This window comes from Cyprinus carpio, chromosome A7, assembly GCF_018340385.1.
Source record: "Cyprinus carpio isolate SPL01 chromosome A7, ASM1834038v1, whole genome shotgun sequence".
Classification (NCBI taxonomy): Eukaryota; Metazoa; Chordata; class Actinopteri; order Cypriniformes; family Cyprinidae; genus Cyprinus; species Cyprinus carpio.
In genome coordinates this window covers 43,074,855-43,095,392 of record NC_056578.1, presented here as the reverse complement: position 1 = coordinate 43,095,392, position 20,538 = coordinate 43,074,855, and the positions used below count along the sequence as shown (strand labels likewise).

The following is a 20,538-nucleotide window of genomic DNA, read 5'->3' as shown; positions in this document are numbered from 1 at the left end:
TATATATATATATATATATATATATACACACATACACAAAGATTAATTTTGTCTGATTTCATTTGAATGGTAACAGCCCTGGAATGTCTTATAATTCAAATTACATTTATTAAATAAATGTAAATATTTAAATGAAAGGGGACAGAAATTTAAAAAGGTTAGAAAAAAAAAAAAAAAAAAACACCTTAATGGAAAATTTCTGTCTCTGCTTAAAGTTTGGGATTAATTATTCAGTTTTAATCCTGCTGAGTGTTCTCCTCTTTGGGTTATAGAAACATCCTTCCTAATGTTAAATAACTGATAGTAATAACCAGAGATGCAAACTACTGCTCACCTTAGGCATGTCTTCTAAAGCTGAATACGGTTAAAAATGTTCAATATCATTTATGTTCTGATAAGTTGGTAAGTGGTATTGAAAATTGCTCTTTGCATAATGATGCGGTGTGTTATATGTGGTGAGTCGTGGGCCGCTCTGTGCCAGGGGCCACTTTTTAGTCTCAGTCCGCCCCTGGGTTGGGGGACAGACAGGGTTTAAATTACGTTTCTTTGATAACACTATTGTTCCGGGATCAACAAAACACATTAATCTGTGAACTTTAAACTGAACCGATAAAGTGAATGTGATAATTTTATCACGCTGTCTCACCTAACCTGACCCTGATGCACCTCCTGCACAGAACCCATCATCAACTCCTGCGGCTGCCGGAAAACCACAGATAACTCTGTGAGGAGTGTCAAGCACCGGCTGACTCGTCGTTTCTCAAAACAGTTTGCGTCTTGAAGTCTTTAGAAACACTCAAATGCTGACATTTCAAATGCTTTCATCTTAAAAACCATTGTCAGGATTTTTTATTTTTTATTTTTTTTCTCAGCAGAGTTTTATCAAACCTGACAGATTATTTTATTTTTATTTTTTTTCCTCATTCAGACATTAAACTCAAGCCCACACTTCAGAAAGTGACTAATGCAAGCAGTTAAGAAATAAAAGTCATTATTTTTTGAGCGCGCTCAGCACTCTTCTCCAGTCTCTGGAACAAGCAAACACTTCCCTGTGGATCTGCATGCAAGTCACTCGTCTGTTCTGCTCTCAGGCCCTGATTTACATGAAATGTAATTTATTATTATTATTATTATATTTTTTTGTATTTGATTAGTATTATTTTGTATTTTATTAAATAAATGCATAAATAAAACATTTCACATCAGTATACAATTTGCTAGTTTAATAGTTTAATTGCCATTTCACTGTTACATGTAGTCTGTTAACATTCATGTGAATATTCACATTTAAAGATAGATAGATGGATGGATGGATGGATGGATAGATTGCTATATAAATATCTGTAGATGTACAATGTATAATTTTCACCTCTGTATTTGTTTGCTTTTTAAACCACTCAAAGTTCTTCAGAGGATATCATACCAAAAAAAAAAAAAAAAAAAAAAAACACACAAACAAAAGGCAATCATGTCAATGTCAATAAATATTAATATTCTGGTACTTCATAGTTTCAAACTCTCAAAATTAGGCCTTACTTTCACACAGAGATGTCAGTTTGATTGACAGGACAAATAACCAGTGGGCCTGAGTTGGTTCCGTCTTTGTTGGGATGAGGATTGAAGTATGGACGGATGGCTCCATTAAAGCTGCAGCGAGTGAACGTGTAAATATGTGACAGAGCCTCCATATCATAGAAGGAGACCAGAGCCTCCTCATAATCCACAAACACTCCCAGCTTCCGGGGTTTGGAGGAGAGCTGAAGCAGGACTGGAGGTTCTTCAAAAGCTCCGTACATGTTTTTAGCGCAGAGCATGATTGCCCAGTAACCCTCGCTGGGTTTGTAGGACACTTTGCCCTCCCGGTTCGCTCCATCCCTCATCACCCCCAGCTCCCAGCCCACCTTATTCCCCACCTCCACCACCCAGAAAGCTCTTCCCGACGTGATGCGTGGGATTCCCAGGATCCCTCCGACCAGGTCGAACTGTTGCGGGCCGCCCGGGATGACGTGACTCTCTCTGGTGTCTCGCACCTCTTTACCGTCTGCGGACACCTGAAAGTACGGATGCGCCGTTTCTGCGTCCAGAGTCACGTTCACTGTGCGAAGACGAGATTCTCAGTTACTGGATGTTTGAGAGATTCGTAAACATGCAGCATGAAGAACTAGTTCAGAAATGATTCCTACACGTACCTGAGAAGCTGTGGATCCTTCTAATTTCTGGATTAAGTAAAGATAAAATGGTAAACAAATTTACAAATCAAATTTACAATCACAAGACTATCTGAACCATAATAAAGATTTTTGATATACTGTGCACCTTGATACAATGACACTTCAATGTTACTGTAAAGTACATGTTCACCTCTTCTCAACAAAACACACGATCTGAAGTGTCATTCTAGCCTGTGCACCTACTTAAGTGCACTTAATTGTGTTAAATGTGCACTTTAAATCTTAAAAGTATATTTTAAAATTGTACTTGCAGATAATATAATATAAATAAAATAAAAGGTCACTTAAGTGAGAGATACTTTCATGACTATGTTTCTAAACACACTTAAGTACGCGTAAAAAGTAATAATGCTTTGTAATAATGTCAAATTAAAAGTTTTACTTTAAAGTACAAATTAAAGTTTTAATAGGAATGCCATTAAATTATATTTTAGTTTATCATAAATGTTTGTCAGCTTGTCAAGTCTTTAACCGTATTTTAAAGACTAAAATAATTATGAAATTGCATATAAAGATGTAAAGTCATACTTAAGTGGCTCAAAAATACTCTAAAGTTCATCGAAATTGCATTAAATGTAAATTTAAACTACAATACATTGTCATTTAGTTGCATTTAACATGCAGTTAAGTGTCTGAAAATATTACATTCAGTTCAAACTTAAGTATATATTTGAAAGTATATGATTTCCATAAAAGTACTCTTTCTAAATGTATGCTTAAGTCTATTTCTTTTTCATAAGTGCAAGCAAACAGTAGTATGAGTTGACATAAGCTTATCCAAATGCCTAACTCTAATTACATCACAATTCTCAGATATAATCACTCACCGACAGTGCACAGTTTCTCCAGATGAGTCTCAATCGCTGCCATTAAAGCTGCCTTTGCATTTCTCATTGTGCCAAAGTTTAACTCGGTGTCAACGGAAACGGTCCAGTCATCTGTGAACTCAGCTGGGACAGCCGGGTAAGACTGAGAAAGGGCAAAACATGCATTAAACATTTACTAAAATGATTATAATTAAATAATTACATAAAATATTAGTGCATCATGTTTGACTAACCTGGATAAAGAGGATGTCATCTTCCTCACTCTTAGTGTGACGCAAAGTGTCGATGGCCTCCTTGTGCTTGAGGATGTCTTTTTGTATTTCTTGTGTCTTCTCATCCATCTCTTTCTCCAAACACCTCCTTCCTTCCTCCAGAGGAGCGAGCAGCACCTCCTCTGTTTCCCTCAGCACCTCCATCACTGCAGTAAACACCTCCTGTATCTCCTGCTGCTCCTTCTCTAGCAGAGCCTGTGAAGAGTGGACGCATGTTGAACAGAAATGGAAAGCATATTCTTGATCTGGCAAACTCTAATAGAATTGGCTCGCTTTACATCATTTCTTTAAGTCTGGGTCAGTGTTGTTATTAACTAAATCTAAATCTATTAAAATAATTTATGATAAATTAGAATAAGCTGAAATAAAATAAAATATAAATATCAGAAAAAAACATAAAATAAAAAAAAACGGAAATCAGAAATCCAGCCTTGGTAACAAACCTTTTAATAAATATTGCAGTAATTATAATTAAATATACAACACTGCTATAATCGCAAATAATTAACATTAACATTTTTAAATATACTTTTATGTTCCAATATTTTCACATTCAATCTTCTAATTAATGTTAAAAAACAACAACAACAACAGCATACAGTATATTTTAATATTTTTACCCCTAATATTTAACCATCAACTAGTATAATTCAAGATCACAGTATAATTGAGAGCTATCAACTTTAACATTTAGTAGACTTTAAAAAAAATAAAATAAAAAAAATAATAAATAAATAAATAAACAACTTCTAATTTAAGTGAACTTCAATCAATCTTCTCATAAACCCTTTATAATAAATGTCATATTTAGCTTCCTGTGGCCTTCAGCAAGTTGGAGATTTAGCCTACAATTGAATAAAGTTATCAAACACTACATTCTAATTTAAATAAAGAATAATCCTTGTTTTTTTTGTTTTTCTTTTGTTCTTTGGTGAACAGACATCACAGCAGCTGGTTATGAGGTTATTTTGGCTGCTTTAAGAGCTGCTGCTGCTGAACTCGACGTGGATCTGACACGCATCGTATTTTCTCATAACCCTTTACCGTTTTTGGTCCAGTTTCTTTTGTGCTTTAATATGAAATGATACAGGCTACAGTGCATGCGGCCGCATTTGTGCGTGCAATTGAAGAGCATGAGCTACAAGCACAGTATAACGTCTGACAAGACAGGAAAAAAAGAAAAATGTTTTTAGTGACATATGGCCTGACAGCATCTCATCTGAGCGCAGGTCACTGCTGCTCTACTGAAGCTGCATGTTTTCCATTCATTTGACTCGTGCCTGGCGCTGAGGTGAAGTAGGAGTGTGCATCTGAAATCTGTTCTAAATGCAATTGTTGTCAAGAAAAAAGAGACAGAAGCAGTAGTTGTAAGTGGGGTGGCCAACCCTAGCTCCGCCCCTGCGTTAATTGCATTTAATATTTTTAACAAGTTAAACTGAAAATAAATAAATAAAATAATAATAATAATTGCCTACCCACACACACACACACTGCATATACATACAGTAGACTATATGACAAAAGCAAAATAAAATAAATGTAAAATTAAAATGAAAACATTTTAAAATGAATTACAAAGAAATAGCAAATAACAAATGAAACACATGAAATTTTGAATTGGAAAGACTAAATTTGTATATTCTAGAAAAATGTATTTGGGCAGCCCAATGTCAGCGGTCTGTCTATGTGAGTCTTTGCATAATCTTTGCCTATTCTTCTTCACAAACTCCTGCCGGAATGGAAATGCTGATGTGTAGCTCTCTCAAAGACTGAAACGCCCTTGGGTCCCTACCCTACTATGAATATAGGTGTGTCGTGTCATGCTGTGTTTGCCTTTTGTCTTTTTCTTGTGTTGTTTGCAGAATGAATTGGTGTTTGCATTGTAAATCAGCTCTTTCTCTTTTCCTTTGAGTTTTGTGGAAAACTAGATTCTTGCTATTGCTTAGATTATTCATTCGTTTTCCAAACAGCTTGTCCGATTTAGTGTCTCCATTTCACCTGTGCATGTCTTTGGATTGTGGGGGAAACCCAGATGAAAACACAGAACAGCCTTCTTCTTCAAAATAATATGTGAAACAATATGCATTATGCGCCGATAAATGTTTCTATGTATGCAACACTGAGGACGCTTGACCTTATCTGATTTAGAAAGTGTTGTCAATGAACCTTGGTTGAAGCTTGTTATGATTTTAATATGCATATTTTGTACTGTATGTACCTGGTATTTTGCAGCTGATTCCTTAAGCTCCTCAAGTTGACTGATCATCCTTTCCATCACCTCAATAGTGTTTTGCTGCATGGCCTGTACAAACACAAACCAATCTTTCTGAGTACTTGGAATTCATACAAAATCAATCAATTCCTATAAATCTTAGTTTCAGAAATTATATATGCTGAAATTTCATTAACACACAGTGTGATGAGCAGCTGTGTAAATCTATGAACCAGGAAGTTATTTACAGAAGAGTGTGCTATTGAGCATTTATTCAAATTCAACTATGACATATCTGGTCCTACACAATCGGTTCTGACTTTGACAGGTATATTTTGAAATATGAAAATTATTCCAAAACCAGTCCATTTTCTTTACCTGAAATGTTTACAGAAATTAAATCAGGGAAATTGTGTTCCTGTAGCTTAAACAGTAAGCATGAGCATGATTATGGGTTCGATTAAACAATTATTTTACACTATGGATAAAGTCATCTGTCAAATTTAAATCCGTTGGTTCAATTGCGTTTTTTTCTGACTTAATTGATTTTTTTGTTGATTTTAGAAAACATTCCAAACACTAGCTCAGGTGAAAAGATTCTGTGTTGTTTCACAACAGCTGTATGTTCTCACCTGTCTCCTGTCTCTCTCGATCTCCACAGGTATCACGTCTCCACCCGTCTTCACACACAAGGTGCAGATGCAGCGCTCGTATCGTCTACAGTAGAGCTCCAGTGGTCTGCCATGTGTATTGCATGCTCTCTGATCCAGCTTCTCTACAGGATTCACCAGCTTATGGCCCTTGAATCTCGCCATCGACTGGTGAGGCTTCAGGTGCTCATCGCACAATGACAGAAGACAGATCAGGCAGGACTTCACGGCTTTAAACTTGAGGTGTTCGTCACAGACGTCGCACGGAATCGTGTCTCTTTCTCCACAGAAGAGGTCTAGGCTGGGTAGCTGAGTCTGGTGAAACTCTCGCAGTAGGGCTTCGATCGCTTCGTTGACGGAGGGTTTGGTGGTCACGGGCTCCTGGCAGAGAGGGCACTGTGGCTCGGACCTGCAGATGTGCCTGTCCAGACAGTCCTTGCAGAAGGTGTGTCCACAGGTGGTTGAGACCGGGTCTGCTAGCAGGTTTTTGCAGATGGGGCATTGAAGGTGGAGAGAGATGTCCACGCGTGTAGTCATTGTGATTGTGTCAGCTGTTAAATTTAAGGATGGACGGAACAGCTGCAACAACAACAACAACAACAATAACTGTAGCTACAACAGCAATTATGGGGCCAAGCACAAAAGAGGCAAAGTGAAGAGTTTAGAAAGCATGGTAGGGAGCATTAGAACATGGTCGTGATTTGATATATTACGTTTCAGTGCAATAGGCAGAGGCATTGCCAAGATATTGCATAGAACATTGTGCGGTTCATTATATCCAATTTGATGATGAGTTTTATAAAAATAATTTGAATTATCAAAAAGTTTTAATATCTTTTTGCAAGCATGGTCTGACAATGATCTGTGATGAAAAGTGGTGAAGATCGGACAAATGGTCTGAAGGAGTTCGAAAAACTGTATACTGTTGGATTCTGAAATTGGATCCAATGAAGTGAGATTTTTGGTAATTGGACGAAATTCATAAAAGCTAAGCATTACTTTTTGCGCTGACCCAAAACTTCATAGGTACCTTTGGGGCACGGTGCCAAAGAAACATATTAAGTTCTGTACCAATATTTCAAATTGTTCATTAAATATAGTATTTTATGACAAAATTAGGTCTTAAAGAATCCAAAGAGAATCTTATAACAAACTGCCAAATACCAATTTTTCTGTTTTTTTTGTTTGTTTGTTTTTTTTGCACCACAAGTTGACACTTTTCCTAAACTCCTCACGTACCCGCATGATGTGATGGCTATGAAGTATACCAAGTTTCGTCTCAATATGCCAGAGCATTGCAGAGATATAGCCTCAACTCTACTTTGCCATGTACGCCATCAAATTTGTTAAAGCATTATATGAGAATGGTTTGTTCTATCAAAAAGCTTTTAATAGCTTATTGTACAATTTCGATAAGTTTTTTTGGTGTTGTGTTGCTAGCTGGCTGCTCGGGTGTTGCTAAGCAGTTTGTAGGGTGTTCTTTGTAGCTGTCAGGGCATTGTGGATGGTTGCTTAGCCAGCAGTGTTGGATTTACAAGTAATGTAAGTTATGTAATCAGATTACTTTTTTCAAGTAACTAGTAAAGTAACTAATTACCTTTTAATTTACAAGAAAATATCTGAGTTACTTTTTGAAACCAGTAATGCCAGATTTTTTTGTTTTCACTTTTATAGACTGACAGCTCTCCCGTTTTGAGAGAAATCAGGAGTGAGTGCAGAGGCTTTGTGTGCACTGTGTGAACATGATGTTACTGTAGTTCTAAACTAAATGTCAGCATGCATTTACTCATCTCATTCGCACAAAAAAAAGGATTCAGTATTCCTCAAAATGAATAAACAGTAAAAAGCAAACTCAGAATATGATGCAAACCTGCAATAATTTAATGTTAAATAGCACAGATATACTTTATGTATTAATACCATTTTATTAACCAATGTCGTTGCTGATAATCTGTGATGATCCAATTCAACCAAACTACTAAGCAAAAATTATTGTAAATAAATATAAGATTTCTATTTATTTATTTATTAAAAAATATTCTTTTTTTTTTTTTGCTGAAGAGTGATGAACTTTCTTCTCCTGCATCCTATTATTCATGCAATCCAGAATGGAAACACAGTGTCATGATCTCTAGCAGGAGTGTCCATGAGCTCCATCCCATACCCTTGCCACTCACCCCGGACTCCATTCCCCATAATCGTTTGCCTGGACACATCAGCACTCATCATCAGTTCAAAGCTGTCTCTTATTAGAAGGACTATAAAAGTTGAGTATTGTATAGCATTCTATTTATTCCTCCGTGTGTTTGTTCCTTGGACTGTTTATCTAGTTTTTGTGATTGCTCGCTGCCTGCCCTGACCATCGCCTGTTTGTGGATTATCCCTTTGTCTCGCCCTGGATACTGTTGATTGCTGGTGTTTTGACCCTCTCTGTTCTGACTAAGCTTCTGAATAAAGCCTGCAGATGGATCCCCACTTTGTTGTCACGTTTATTATTAAAAACAAACAAGCAAGCCTAACCCAGATGGGAAAAAGTAAAAATAAAAGTACCATACTTAAAAGTACCATAAAAAGTATGTGGATAAAAAGTAAATAAGTATTGCAATTAGTTATTTTTGTTAGGGAGTAATGCAATATTGTAATGAATTACTTTTAAATGTAATTTTTCCCAAAACTGCAAGTTAGAATGAAAAGTGTCCACCCTCAAGTCTCTATGATATTCTGGGGCCAGTTGCATAAATTTAGCCACTATGTTAAGACAGTGTCTTAAGAACTAGTTTGACCAACTAGAAGTTAGCCAAGGGGTAAGAAGTTGTAAGGATGGAGTCGGACCGTCTGGACCGAGAGACGACTTCTCCCTAAGAGAACAAAGGACTTTCTTGATAATTTACATTTGAACACTCTCCTGAATACCCTCCTGCATAAGTAACAGTGCCATCGGAGACGCACCATGCCTAGCAGTTCACACCTCACCACCACACTCCCTCCTCACACTATGTCCCCCATCCTTTCTCTCTCTCACCTAAAACTCACTCTAAATCTATGCAATGTTAAGTGTATACAACAGGTGAATATATATGTTTAATATCATTTGAAATGTCTCAGTGTGCCTGGTAAAATGGTCTCATCCTCTTGACATAGTGCAAACCCCAAAGAAGTTCTAGAGAACAAGAAATATTGTGTGCCACTTAAGGTGTGTCCTCCCCCAGGTCCTTCATGTAAACTACCTCCTGTATGTAAATAAGTGCCCTCTCCTACAAGCATCAATAACCCAGTCAATCACAAATTCTGATTGCCCACTTGTGACCCCCTGAATAGGGGACCAAAACTTAATTATAATGACAGACACCAAAATAAATAATAATAATAATAATACATTTGGCAAGATTGAATTATCTGGGTATTTAAGGAGAGATGGCAAAGGGTTCAAGGAATCTGTAGACAGATCTCCCGCACAATTGCTGTGTGTAGTCCTTTTCATTGCCAGGTAAATACTTTTATATTCTTTGATTTCTGAATTGATGTATATGATGGATGTATGTTTTATTCTTGGAATTGGATTTGAATTATTGTTCTATTGCCTGGCTAATAAATTGTTATGTTTGAATTTATTCTGATTGACTCTGAAATTATTAACTCCAGTAAATTGTTAAGCCAGTAATACCACAAATCTATGCTCAGGTTAGTAATGGACTAAAACTCAGTTTGTGAAACATCGGGGCACGTTGACTGAAGTTTTAGAGCTCCGACTAACACATTGGCATTAGTCATGTGTACTTAGACTGTAGAGGCTAATAATGGGTTTTCCGATCAGTCACTGAATAGGGTGAGCCTCAACCTCTGATTATTGTAATATTATTCTAACTAAGTGTACGTGGGAAACCACGGCATGATTATGTAAAGTTACCATTAGAGGAAGTTAAATTGATCAACTTGGTTCTATGGTAATGGTCATGACCTCTGGATAGATATAGTCTTACTTTAATTAAGTGTGTACAGATCTATGGGGACTGAAGAACATACTTTTAGAAATAAGCAAGCATGGTGCGGCGTCTAAAAGTATCAGTCAATTGCCTCTGTCTAATGACCAAGACTGACAAGTTTGTGATTAAGAGATCGTATTCCCGCTTTGTACGAGACTCAAAAGGTTATAGGTTTCCGAATGAATGAGTATAATTCAAACTAAGGGTTAAATAGAATAATCAAACGCTTATTCAAATTTGTAAATAACCAAATATGGTTAAACTCTTTTTCATAATTGGAGTCAGATGAAAATACAGAGGTAATACACATAAAGAGATGTATTTAATTAAATTTTGTTGCATTGCATAAAGGAAGACAGTGACACGCAGAAACCCTTCGACCGCGCCATTGGCTACCATCCTTGGACCAGTGGGCGGACCTTACAAAGTCTTATTTTTCAGATTCAAGTTAGACCAAGCTACGTTTTTATGTAAGCATTTGAAAAAAAGTTATGACCAGTCTTAAAGGAAAATAAATAAATAAATAAAATAAATAAATGACTAACTTTTAAGACTAGCCTAAGCCTTTTGTGCAACCAGTCCTTGTGGTGTATAGATCCCATCTTTTAAGAGGTTTATGTGTTTTACTTTGTGTCAGGCATGCCACACATAACAATCACTAACAACTACAAAAAAAAAAAAAAAAAGAAAGTTTGAAATTTGTCTTGCGTTACAGCAGGTTCAGTCACAATTGCAAAAAAAAAAAAAAAAAAAAAAAAAAAATCCAAATAAATAAATAAATAAATAATAATAATAATAATAATAATAATAAAATATCACATGGACAAGAAATACAATCACATGAACAACAACAACAACAAAAAACTTTTAAATGATCTTGTACAGATTTATTTTTTGTGTAACTAATTTAGCTCTAGTGTATAGCTTGGTGTACAAAAGAATACTTTAGTCTAATTTGATTATAGATGGCAACAAACAGATACTATCTATATGGTCTTTCCATGATAACAGGTTATCTATCTTTACTCCTAAGTACTTAAACGCTTCTATCTGTCGGATGTTCACTTCATGTATAACAACAGGTGTTGTGCCCTAATAAAATCTCCTGATGTTAATACCTAGGGCATTATAATCACACCACTCAAATAATTTATGTACCCCCGTTGATGTTGTTCTGAACACTCTTGAGTTATTTAGTAATGATATCAACACTGTATCATCAGAGCACTTTAGAATATATTGTTTAGGTCTATTTGAACGACTTACACAGCCCTGAGGTACACCAACATTTGTTTTTACTTCTGTTGACAAAACTTCATTCACTTTAATTCTTTGAGTTCTATTAGTAAGAAAGGAAATTTACCATCAAATCAGATATGGATTCCAACTAACTGCATTAATTTGGACACAAGCATTAACTTGGATTGTGTGGATTGCTGAAGAAAAGTCAAGAAATAAAGCTCTAGCATAAAGGTGTTACTTTTATCTAGACATTAAGAGATTATGTGCACTAGAGCAGCCACTCGTCTTCAGCACAGCAGTCTTGTTTATATGCAAACTGATACTGATCAAGTTTTTCTTTAACATTATTCACCAGATTTTTAAGTAATATTCTAAACATTTCATTATTACTGAGGTAAGAGTTGTAGGTCTTTACATTCTTTTGGGCAAGATATTTTTGGTACTGGTTTTATCATTGACGTTGTCCATATTACAGGAACAATATGTGCATCAATAGAAGCCTGAAACATCGGTTGCTACACTGGAGCTAGTATTTAATTCGTTGGTGGATCCAACTTCATTATCTGTCACAATAGATTTATTAGATGATGATAAACCTGTCATACTTTTCATAGCATCCCAGACCTTCTTGTTGTTTTTAGTCCTAAAGGCTTCTTCTAGGCGCTGTCTATGAAATTATTTTGCTTTCTTCATTTTACCTTTTTAGTTCTTTATCCATCAATATAAGTGCCTTAAAGTTTTTTATTTTTATTTTTGAATGCAGCTTTTCCTCTATTTATAATTGCCTTCAATATCCTTTTTTAATTTATTTTTTATTTTATTATTTGGATAAACTTCAAATTGATTTAGTCATTAATTACTTCGGTTCTATGATCTATTGACACTTCATGAAACATTTCCCAGTTTGTGTAATCAAAGCAAGCTCTCTCTCTCTCTCTCTACTTTCATTTGGCCAAAATCAAATAACTTTCTTTTCTGGTTTTCTCCATTTTAGCTTAGTCTTATATACTGACATCATATTCATCACATTGTAAGGTCAAAAATTATCAAGACTTCTGTTTTCCTGTCCCAAACTATCTTGAGTAACAAAAGGGCCATTTGGCATTCCTGAAGGCACAGAATTGCTGATATCGATCAAGGCCTGTAGGCCAACATGTTTATACATCGGGGGGGGTGCTAATTGTCACACCCTTTTGCACAGTGGGTGAAGCTGTAGTCTGCTGATTGGTCAGTTTGAATGTCTCACATTTGGGTTTCAGTCACATGGTCAAGGAAGGGGTAAAAGAAGACTGTAAATGTTGCTCTGTCTCTTGCTCTCTGCTGGCTTTACTTTGCTGGAGCTCTCTTCTCAGGGCTCTGCCCTCTGCCCTCTCTCCCTCTTTTTCTCCCTCTTTCCATCTTCCCCTCTCTCTTTCTCTCTCAGGTAATTTTACATACATGTTAGGTACATTTAACTGTCCTTCATCTATCATTTTGTAACCAATTCAAGTGTAACCATAACAAAATATTGTTATAAACCATTTTGAAGTGCTACCTATGGCAAACTTATCTTGATTAAATATTAACTTTGAAGTGCTACCTATTGCAATACAATATAGTCACTTAATAGCAACGCTCTCCCACATATTTAGCTATTGTAACTGCGCTTATTTCCGTCGTTGTATAAGTGGCAGTGGGTGGTAACAGACTAGAAAATGTACAGTTTTATACATCGTGCTGATAACGTTTTTTTAGTCCTTCGGCAATCCTACAGCCTGAACCACTGTAGGGAAAACCACCCTTACAGATGGTGCCGAAACCCGGGGATCCCTTGCAGTGAGTTTTCTGAGATTTTACTTTGGTGGTCATCAGAATGAGGATTTTTTCATAGTTGATCTTATGAATGGATTAAAGCTGGCCTTCTGATTGCGGACTTGGTAAGTATGTTTTCCATTCTCCATTTTGCATGGTATAGTAATTAGAAGGTTGAAAGTAGCTTCAGTAGTCCCATTACTGTACAATCCAACACCAATCAGATTATCTCCTCAGGGATGGAAGGGAAAATCTCTAAAGCAAGTGATGAATTGTTTGCTTTATGGAGCAAAAAACTTGAGCCTACCTTGTGCAAACTCAAGAAAGAATATATTGATACTAGATGTTCAGATGATGAAATGTTCAATTGGTGGGACATACTTGGGTAAACATCAAAAGAAATCAAAACATGGTGAAATAATTGAGGCTTTAAACTTCATAAGCTGTACTCGGCTACGTGATTTGATGAAACATCTATCTTCAAGTATAGATGCTAATTATAAAGAACTGCATTCTAAAAATGCAGAAATACAAAAGTCAGAGGCAATGATTCAGAATCTTCAATCACAGCTAGATAAATTACTAGCTGAACAGTTAGCTCTGCTAAAAAAAAATCATATGGGCACCATTGCAGATCTTAAGGCAAAGCTAAATGCACAAGAGTTCATGTCTCCCAAAACACTTAACAGTGATGGGGCTAAAAAGCATGTTCACTTATTGGAAGAGGTGACTTCCTGTGATAATTCTAGAACTTTTAGTTCAGAGGAAGCATGTGCCACTGCTCAAAAAAGTGTGCCGATTTCAGTTCTTAAGGTGATGCAGCACCGTAATAGCGTAGAGTCGTGGACCAGAACGCATGGTGTAAAGAAAGCATTAGAGAGTCATGAAAAATCCTCAAACTTCAGGAGAAACACAGCAAACAACCCTGTGGCAAAGATAGCAGGTTTTTCAGATCCTGTCACAAAATAGGCCATACAGAGGAAAAATGCTGGTCACTGGGTAGGGGTAGACCTTCACCTTATTTTCAGAAAGATAGGAAACCACTTTCTAAAGGCAGATATCAATGCTCATTTACAGGTAAAACTCTTAGTGAGTTAACTGCATTGCTCATGCAAGGCCTCCAGCTACTGACTTCACTTGCTAGTGGGTTAGCAGCTTAATAGCAGATAGTTTAACATGTAAACATCCAAATGTCAATTATCCTGTTTGTATTTTCAAATTTGTAATTGCGCTAAACACATTGTGTGCATAAAGCACATTATAGTTGTTTGTATAACTACATGTGTACAAAGACTAGTTGAGTTTATTCTTTTAAAGTACATGACTGCTTCACTGTAAGTGTGTGAAACACTTAGGTTTAAGGTTGTAGATCCTATGCACCTAGACCATGTGTCTTGTTTGAAATTGGAATAACTGTAATACTGGAATTGTATAGCAATTTCAAGTTGAATGTGTGTCTATGCTGAGTTTTGTTTGTCTCCTGAGTGGTACACTCTGCTATTTACCATATAGCTGCAGTTAAGCCATGTACAGGAGCCTAGAATTGCCATGGGGCCACAGTGTGATTCACAATTGTCTTAACAATGGAAAATGCCTTCCTCACAACAGGATCCAATACCTCTGAACTTTGCATTTCATCATGCCCCTTAACAAAAACCCATTGGTATAGAAGCATTTTGAGCCAGATCACACCTCATACTCACATTCTCAGGCTGGCTCCCTGTTACTACAGGACCTAAATTTGCATCACAATTGTAAAACTTCCTTGTCTTTGTTTGGAGCATGATTACACTTACACATAGCCACATCTAAATACAGACACACAGATAACACCATTTGATCTTCACACACAGGATCAAATCTGTCTGATACTGCCTCAAAAATGTATGCAAAAAATGTGTTTTTAAGTCTATACATCCAGACTGTATTATAATTGTAGATTTCATCCCATTATCATCATTTACATTTACATTTACATTTAATCATTTAGCAGCTTTGTTCCTCAAGTTTGAGATGTAAATTAGTATTTCTCATTCTTCCCTAAGTACAAACATTTTCATTGATATGTCATGTAATTAATTTGATTTCTGTTTCTTTGTATGTTGTTCATTTCAGTTGCAACAACGATTGTTTTTGAACATTTTAATTTCTGTATTTGGTCACACTGAATATTTGCTGATACTCTTACTGATGAAGGGGGGTGTTAACAATAATTGTTAATTTTATTATAATGCAATTATTTTTATGTTTCCAAAAAACAGTTTTAAAATGTCTGACCAATGCTAAATGCCATGTTATTTTTGCTGTTTTTTAAGTACATCAATTTAAGGGCCTTTTGCCAGAGACAAATTCAATCTGACCACATCAAATGTCTGACCAATGCTAAATGCCATGTTATTTTTGCTGTTTGTTGTGCCATATGTTCTTTTTTAAATCACATGATCCCTGCTGCATAAGTTCACATCCCGTGTCCTGCTTCAGAAAGAGGAACACTGGGGTTCTACCCCACTTCAGTGCCTGCTCTTGTGGAGGTGTGAAGTATTCGATGGACGATTTGCATATCTATGAAGGGTGCAACACCATCTGAGGAAGATCTCAGGGCCTGAAAGGAGAACAAAGACTGACCAGCTGCAACTGCAACACGTCTGGACCAGAAGTCTGAAGATGACATCTGCACACAACAGAAATCATATTTCATGGACTGTGTCACCTTTTGCCTCTTTAGGTGTGGCCAACGGTGCCAAGGGGGGCAACTGTAAGGTCAAAAATTATCAAAGACTTCTGTTTTCCTGTCCCAAACTATCTTGAGTAACAAAAGGGCCATTTGGCATTCCTGAAGGCACAAAATTGCTGATATCGATCAAGTCCTGTAGGCCAACATGTTTATACATCGGGGGTCTGCTAATTGTCACACCTTTTGCACAGTGGGTGTGAAGCTGTAGTCTGCTGATTGGTCAGTTTGAATGTCTCACATTTGGGTTTCAGTCACATGGTCAAGGAAGGGAATAAAAGAAGACTGTAAATGTTGCTCTGTCTCTTTTTCTCTCTGCTGGGCTGGCTTTTCTCTTTGCTGGAGCTCTCTTCTCAGGGCTCTGCCCTCTGCCCCTCTCCCCTCTTTTTCTCCCTCTTTCCATCTTCCCCTCTCTCTTTCTCTCTCAGGTAATTTTACATACATGTTAGGTACATTTAACTGTTTTAAATGTTTTACTATCCTTCATCTATTTTGTAACCAATTCAAGTGTAACCATAACAAAATATTGTTATTAAACCATTTCAATTATTAATTATGTGCTAACTCAATCTTGATTCAATATAAACTTTGAAGTGCTACCTATTGCAATAAAATATAGTCACTTAATAGCAACGCTCTCCCACATATTTAGCTATTGTAACTGCGCTTATTTTCCGTCGTTGGTATAAGTGGCAGTGGGTGGTAACAGACTAGAAATGTACAGTTTTATACCATCGTGCTGATAACGTTTCTTTAGTCCTTCGGCAATCCTACAGCCTGAACCACTGTAGGGAAACCACCCTTACAACATCATGGTCAGTATTCAGTATTGGTGGTCCAATATGTTGTCTTTTTTTATTCCTAGCTTTACTTATTGTTCAAATCTGAAACGCATAAAACAACCAGTACTTAACGCTTAAAGTCTGCTTCAACTGTTGCTGGTATTTTGACAATCAAATGAAACACAATATCATGTCAGCATTAGATTTCATTTTCATGTTGAGAAATCAGACTTACTTTGTCGGAGGTATCAGTTCTGGATTCTTCTCTTTAGTGTTTAATTTCTGTTTCTCTCTCTCCTCCTATTTCTGTACAGTAGAGTTTCATTTCCACACAGTCTGTTTCCATTGTCATTAACTTTCATTCCCAGAAAAAGAAACCACTCCCAGATGTCACTCCACCAGTTTTATAAACATTTGCTTTTGACACACATGCATTTAGTAAATCAAAAGTAACCACATCACAAATAACCACAACCCATTTTGACAAAGTTTTTTTTTTTTTGTACACACACTCTCTCTCTCTCTCTCTCTGTGTCTCAACAAGAAGATGAAAAAAACTGTGTATCTGACCAACAAACTTTTAAAAGAGATGTAAAGCAAACCACACTGTGTGTGTGTGTGTGTGTGTGTGTGTGCCATTCTTAACACGTGAAGCAGAGCAAAGTTTGTGTGAAAAGATTAACTAATTAATTAGTATTATTATTAGTAGTAGTAATCTGACATAAATGTACATCTAGGCACTTTTTTGAGCCTTTTTTTTTTTTGCTATACTGAAACTTGACACCCCAAGTCCTCATGGAAAATATCATCCAGGATAGCTTTCATTATTCCTCCTTTTTGTTGCACAGAGCACTGGTTTGGTATTCAAAACAAATATTGTGGCTGTTTTGTCAAGCTGAACATGTTGTGTAACCTTTTACAGAAAATTGTGCCTTAACAGTTTGAAAGCAAGAAGTGAAAATGAAACCAAATGATCATGTTGTCACAAGCACAAAAGCTTGCGGTGAAATGAAACTAAAATGTAGAACGTGAAAATGAGTGATAGAAGAAAAGTTGCATTTATAGTGAAACTAAAACTAAAAATAAGGGAAATAAACAGGCTAAATAAATGTGACATTTCCACAGAGGAAGGTTATGATGAGTATCTCCCAACATGAAAATGTATCCCAACTACTCCAATGATGAGCCCTGGTCTTTGACATGAAGGTAATTTAAAATGATTCTCTATTTACAAGGCAGAATTTGCAAGAGCAAAGCCTGAACGCTTCTCCAGAGAGGAAACGGATCTGCTCGTGCGCGAGGTTAAAGCGTGCGACCAGACCATCTACGGAGCACAATAATAACCTTTACATTGTAATCCTTTCATATTTAATATCTGGCATGTTTGTGTGCTGCTACGCATCCCAGTGTTTGTAATAAGCAGAGTGTAAGCACTCGCTACTATACATATCATTTTCAGTTGCCACAAAATAGCAACGCACAAACAATGCATCTGAACACACCTCGTTTTCAGACCAGCAAGGCCATGGGTGAACAGATGCGCGCAAATGCATTTGCTATTGAAACAACGTAGCGCTGGATCTGAAAATGATAACTGTGTTGTGCTGAAACTAGCAAAAAACACTTAAGTCGGAACTGAAAAGAGGTTATTTATATACCTTCTTTGTATTTGAAATCCATCTTACACGCGCGTGCGCGAGCAAACAGCAGGAGCGCGAGGACGACAACCCTCGTATTTTCTTCTTCTTGACAACAGCTGAACAACTATTTCTGAATAATTTCAACTTATTTCATTAGGGAAATAAAAAAAATTCTAAATATTACTCTTGTACTGATTGTTATAATTAGAGTATTTGTAAGGAAATTAATGTATTGAGTCATATTTAGTTCAATAATATTTTTAATGTTAAGTTTCAGGCTATCCAACTTCAAATGATTTAATATTTAGCCTATTTCAATAAATACTATTTTTAGTTATTGCAGTATTTAAGTTATACAACGAATTCATTTAAAATCCGACAAATGGAGGTAGATAAAAGTACAATCTGGAGGAAATAAATAAATAAAATAATTTATAATAACATGGTGTAGCCACTTGCCTGTATGACCATATATATATATATATATATATATATATATATATATATATATATATATATATATATATATATATATATATTATATATGATATATATATTCCCTATTGCTGAGAACAGTGTTTTAAGAAATAAGTGTAAAATTTTAGTTAGATATACTGTGGCTGGTTTGTAGATTTTGTATGTCCTTTTGTTATTTTATTTTTATTTATTTATGTTATGATGGCCAATTCTGACTGTGAACAGAACAAGTGTGACAATTTTTACAACCATTTAGTCCTTTTCTAATCATACAAGTTTTTTGTTTTCACGTGGCAAGTGCCACAAACGTTATTACGTTCCATCACATTCCAATAAAGTAAATATTATTATTATTATTATTATTATTATTATTATTATTATTATAATAATAATTATAATAATCAGTCATATTTCATTTTTGTCACATGAATCTCTGGGTTCTTCCAGATGCTGGGTTTTTACAAGTGAGATCATCCAGGAACCACTTTAATGTTAACAGATCTTACAATAACCCTTTTTAAAAATGTGAGTTCCTCCAGGAACCTCCAGAGCACTCTGAGGTCTCACTGTAATTTAAGAGTGACTCCAGAACCTCAGAACTGGAAACAAAGTGCTTCAAGGATCCCATGAGTTCCTGCATGAACTGCAAAGACTATAATGGTTTCTCCAGGAACCCTATTATTATATGAAAAAGAGCTTTAAGGCACTTAAAATACAGTACTCTAAAGGATACCTGAGGCACCTTTAGTTTTTACAGTGTGCACTCTTCCTATTTCCCTTTCCATAAAATATTGCTGCATTCATTTTCTGAAAAGAAGACATAGTTTTGTTATTTTTACATAAATACAACTATACTACAATAAACACTTCAAATCAATAAATAACTGTAATAATTTTATTGACGCTACTATCTATAAAAAATCCCAATGGGGAAATACATTACTGCAATTCCACTGTGGTACAGTGTTGCCATATGGCAACCTTGATATTTTCTTAATTTACAGTAAAACTATGTTAGACAAAATTGATTTGCGAATAAAAATATCTAATTGTTGAAAAAAAAAAAAAAAAAAAAAAAAAAAACATCCCCCTTGAGAAAAGATGTTTAGAAATTAGGTTAATAGAGCAATTTCTGGAGCACTTCAACAGATGTCTTCTGTGTGAGGGTGACAGTGGGAAAAGGAGTTTTGGGAGGACATTCAGTTGTCATGTGACTTAAAAACAGCACATCATTGGCTACCTTAAGGCCTACACTTTTAATTCCCATAATGCAATATATCATAGTTTTTTTTGTTTGTTTGTTTGTTTGTTTGTTTTCCAGAATAACAAGGAAATGAGTAGAAATTAATTGTTGCCATATGGCAACTCAGAGGGTTAAACCAAACGAAAAAACGAAAATCAAACCGTTTCTCATTTCTTTTATTTATTTTTAAGTAGAAAATTAAATGACCAAATGACCAAAAGATACACAGACCGACATCCCACATGAGTTTTCAAATATATAATTAGTCAGAGGGAATAGGAGAGTAGATAAACATGAACATTAGACGAGGAACATTGGTGTCTGCTATATTAGCCGCAATGAAACTGAATTAGGTGCAGTTTTTTAGTTGCATGCTTTATCAATTCTGGGTTTTTTTGCTTCTGTATTTGACGTTGGTACACTTGGAAAAAATGTTATTTGGTAAACATTTTTAAGA

General features: G+C 35.8%; 2 protein-coding genes across 2 annotated transcripts in view; both read right to left on the bottom strand.

Annotated features, from left to right (window-relative positions):
• Window positions 1-1,208: 1,208 nt before the first annotated feature.
• On the bottom strand, window positions 1,209-17,140 carry LOC109057004 (E3 ubiquitin-protein ligase TRIM21-like). The gene is made up of 7 exons (XM_042761406.1): window positions 16,957-17,140; window positions 6,175-6,771; window positions 5,549-5,632; window positions 3,292-3,525; window positions 3,059-3,200; window positions 2,190-2,216; window positions 1,209-2,095 (listed from the first exon to the last, which is right to left on the bottom strand). The coding sequence occupies exons 2-7, from the start codon at window positions 6,727-6,729 to the stop codon at window positions 1,539-1,541; spliced, it is 1,599 nt and encodes a 532-aa protein (XP_042617340.1). The 5' UTR covers window positions 6,730-6,771; window positions 16,957-17,140; the 3' UTR covers window positions 1,209-1,538.
• Window positions 17,141-19,930: 2,790 nt separating this feature from the next.
• LOC122145702 (endonuclease domain-containing 1 protein-like) overlaps window positions 19,931-20,538 on the bottom strand; it is a 1,564-nt gene continuing 956 nt past the window's right edge. Inside the window, exon 2 of the mRNA XM_042761234.1 lies at window positions 19,931-20,538. This exon is cut by the window's right edge and continues 467 nt beyond it. Coding sequence (XP_042617168.1) covers window positions 20,445-20,538 — 94 coding nt within the window. The 3' untranslated portion in view covers window positions 19,931-20,444.

What these genes read in the sequence shown, in the direction of transcription:
- LOC109057004 (XM_042761406.1), bottom strand. Translation starts at nt 6,729, where the DNA reads ATGACTACACGCGTGGACATCTCTCTCCACCTTCAATGCCCCATCTGC. An exon ending in ATGACATCCTCTTTATCCAG is followed by an intron (nt 3,201 to 3,291) that starts GTTAGTCAAACA and finishes GCCCTTTCTCAG; the next exon opens with TCTTACCCGGCTGTCCCAGC. An exon ending in AAGGATCCACAGCTTCTCAG is followed by an intron (nt 2,096 to 2,189) that starts GTACGTGTAGGA and finishes GTCTTCGCACAG; the next exon opens with TGAACGTGACTCTGGACGCA.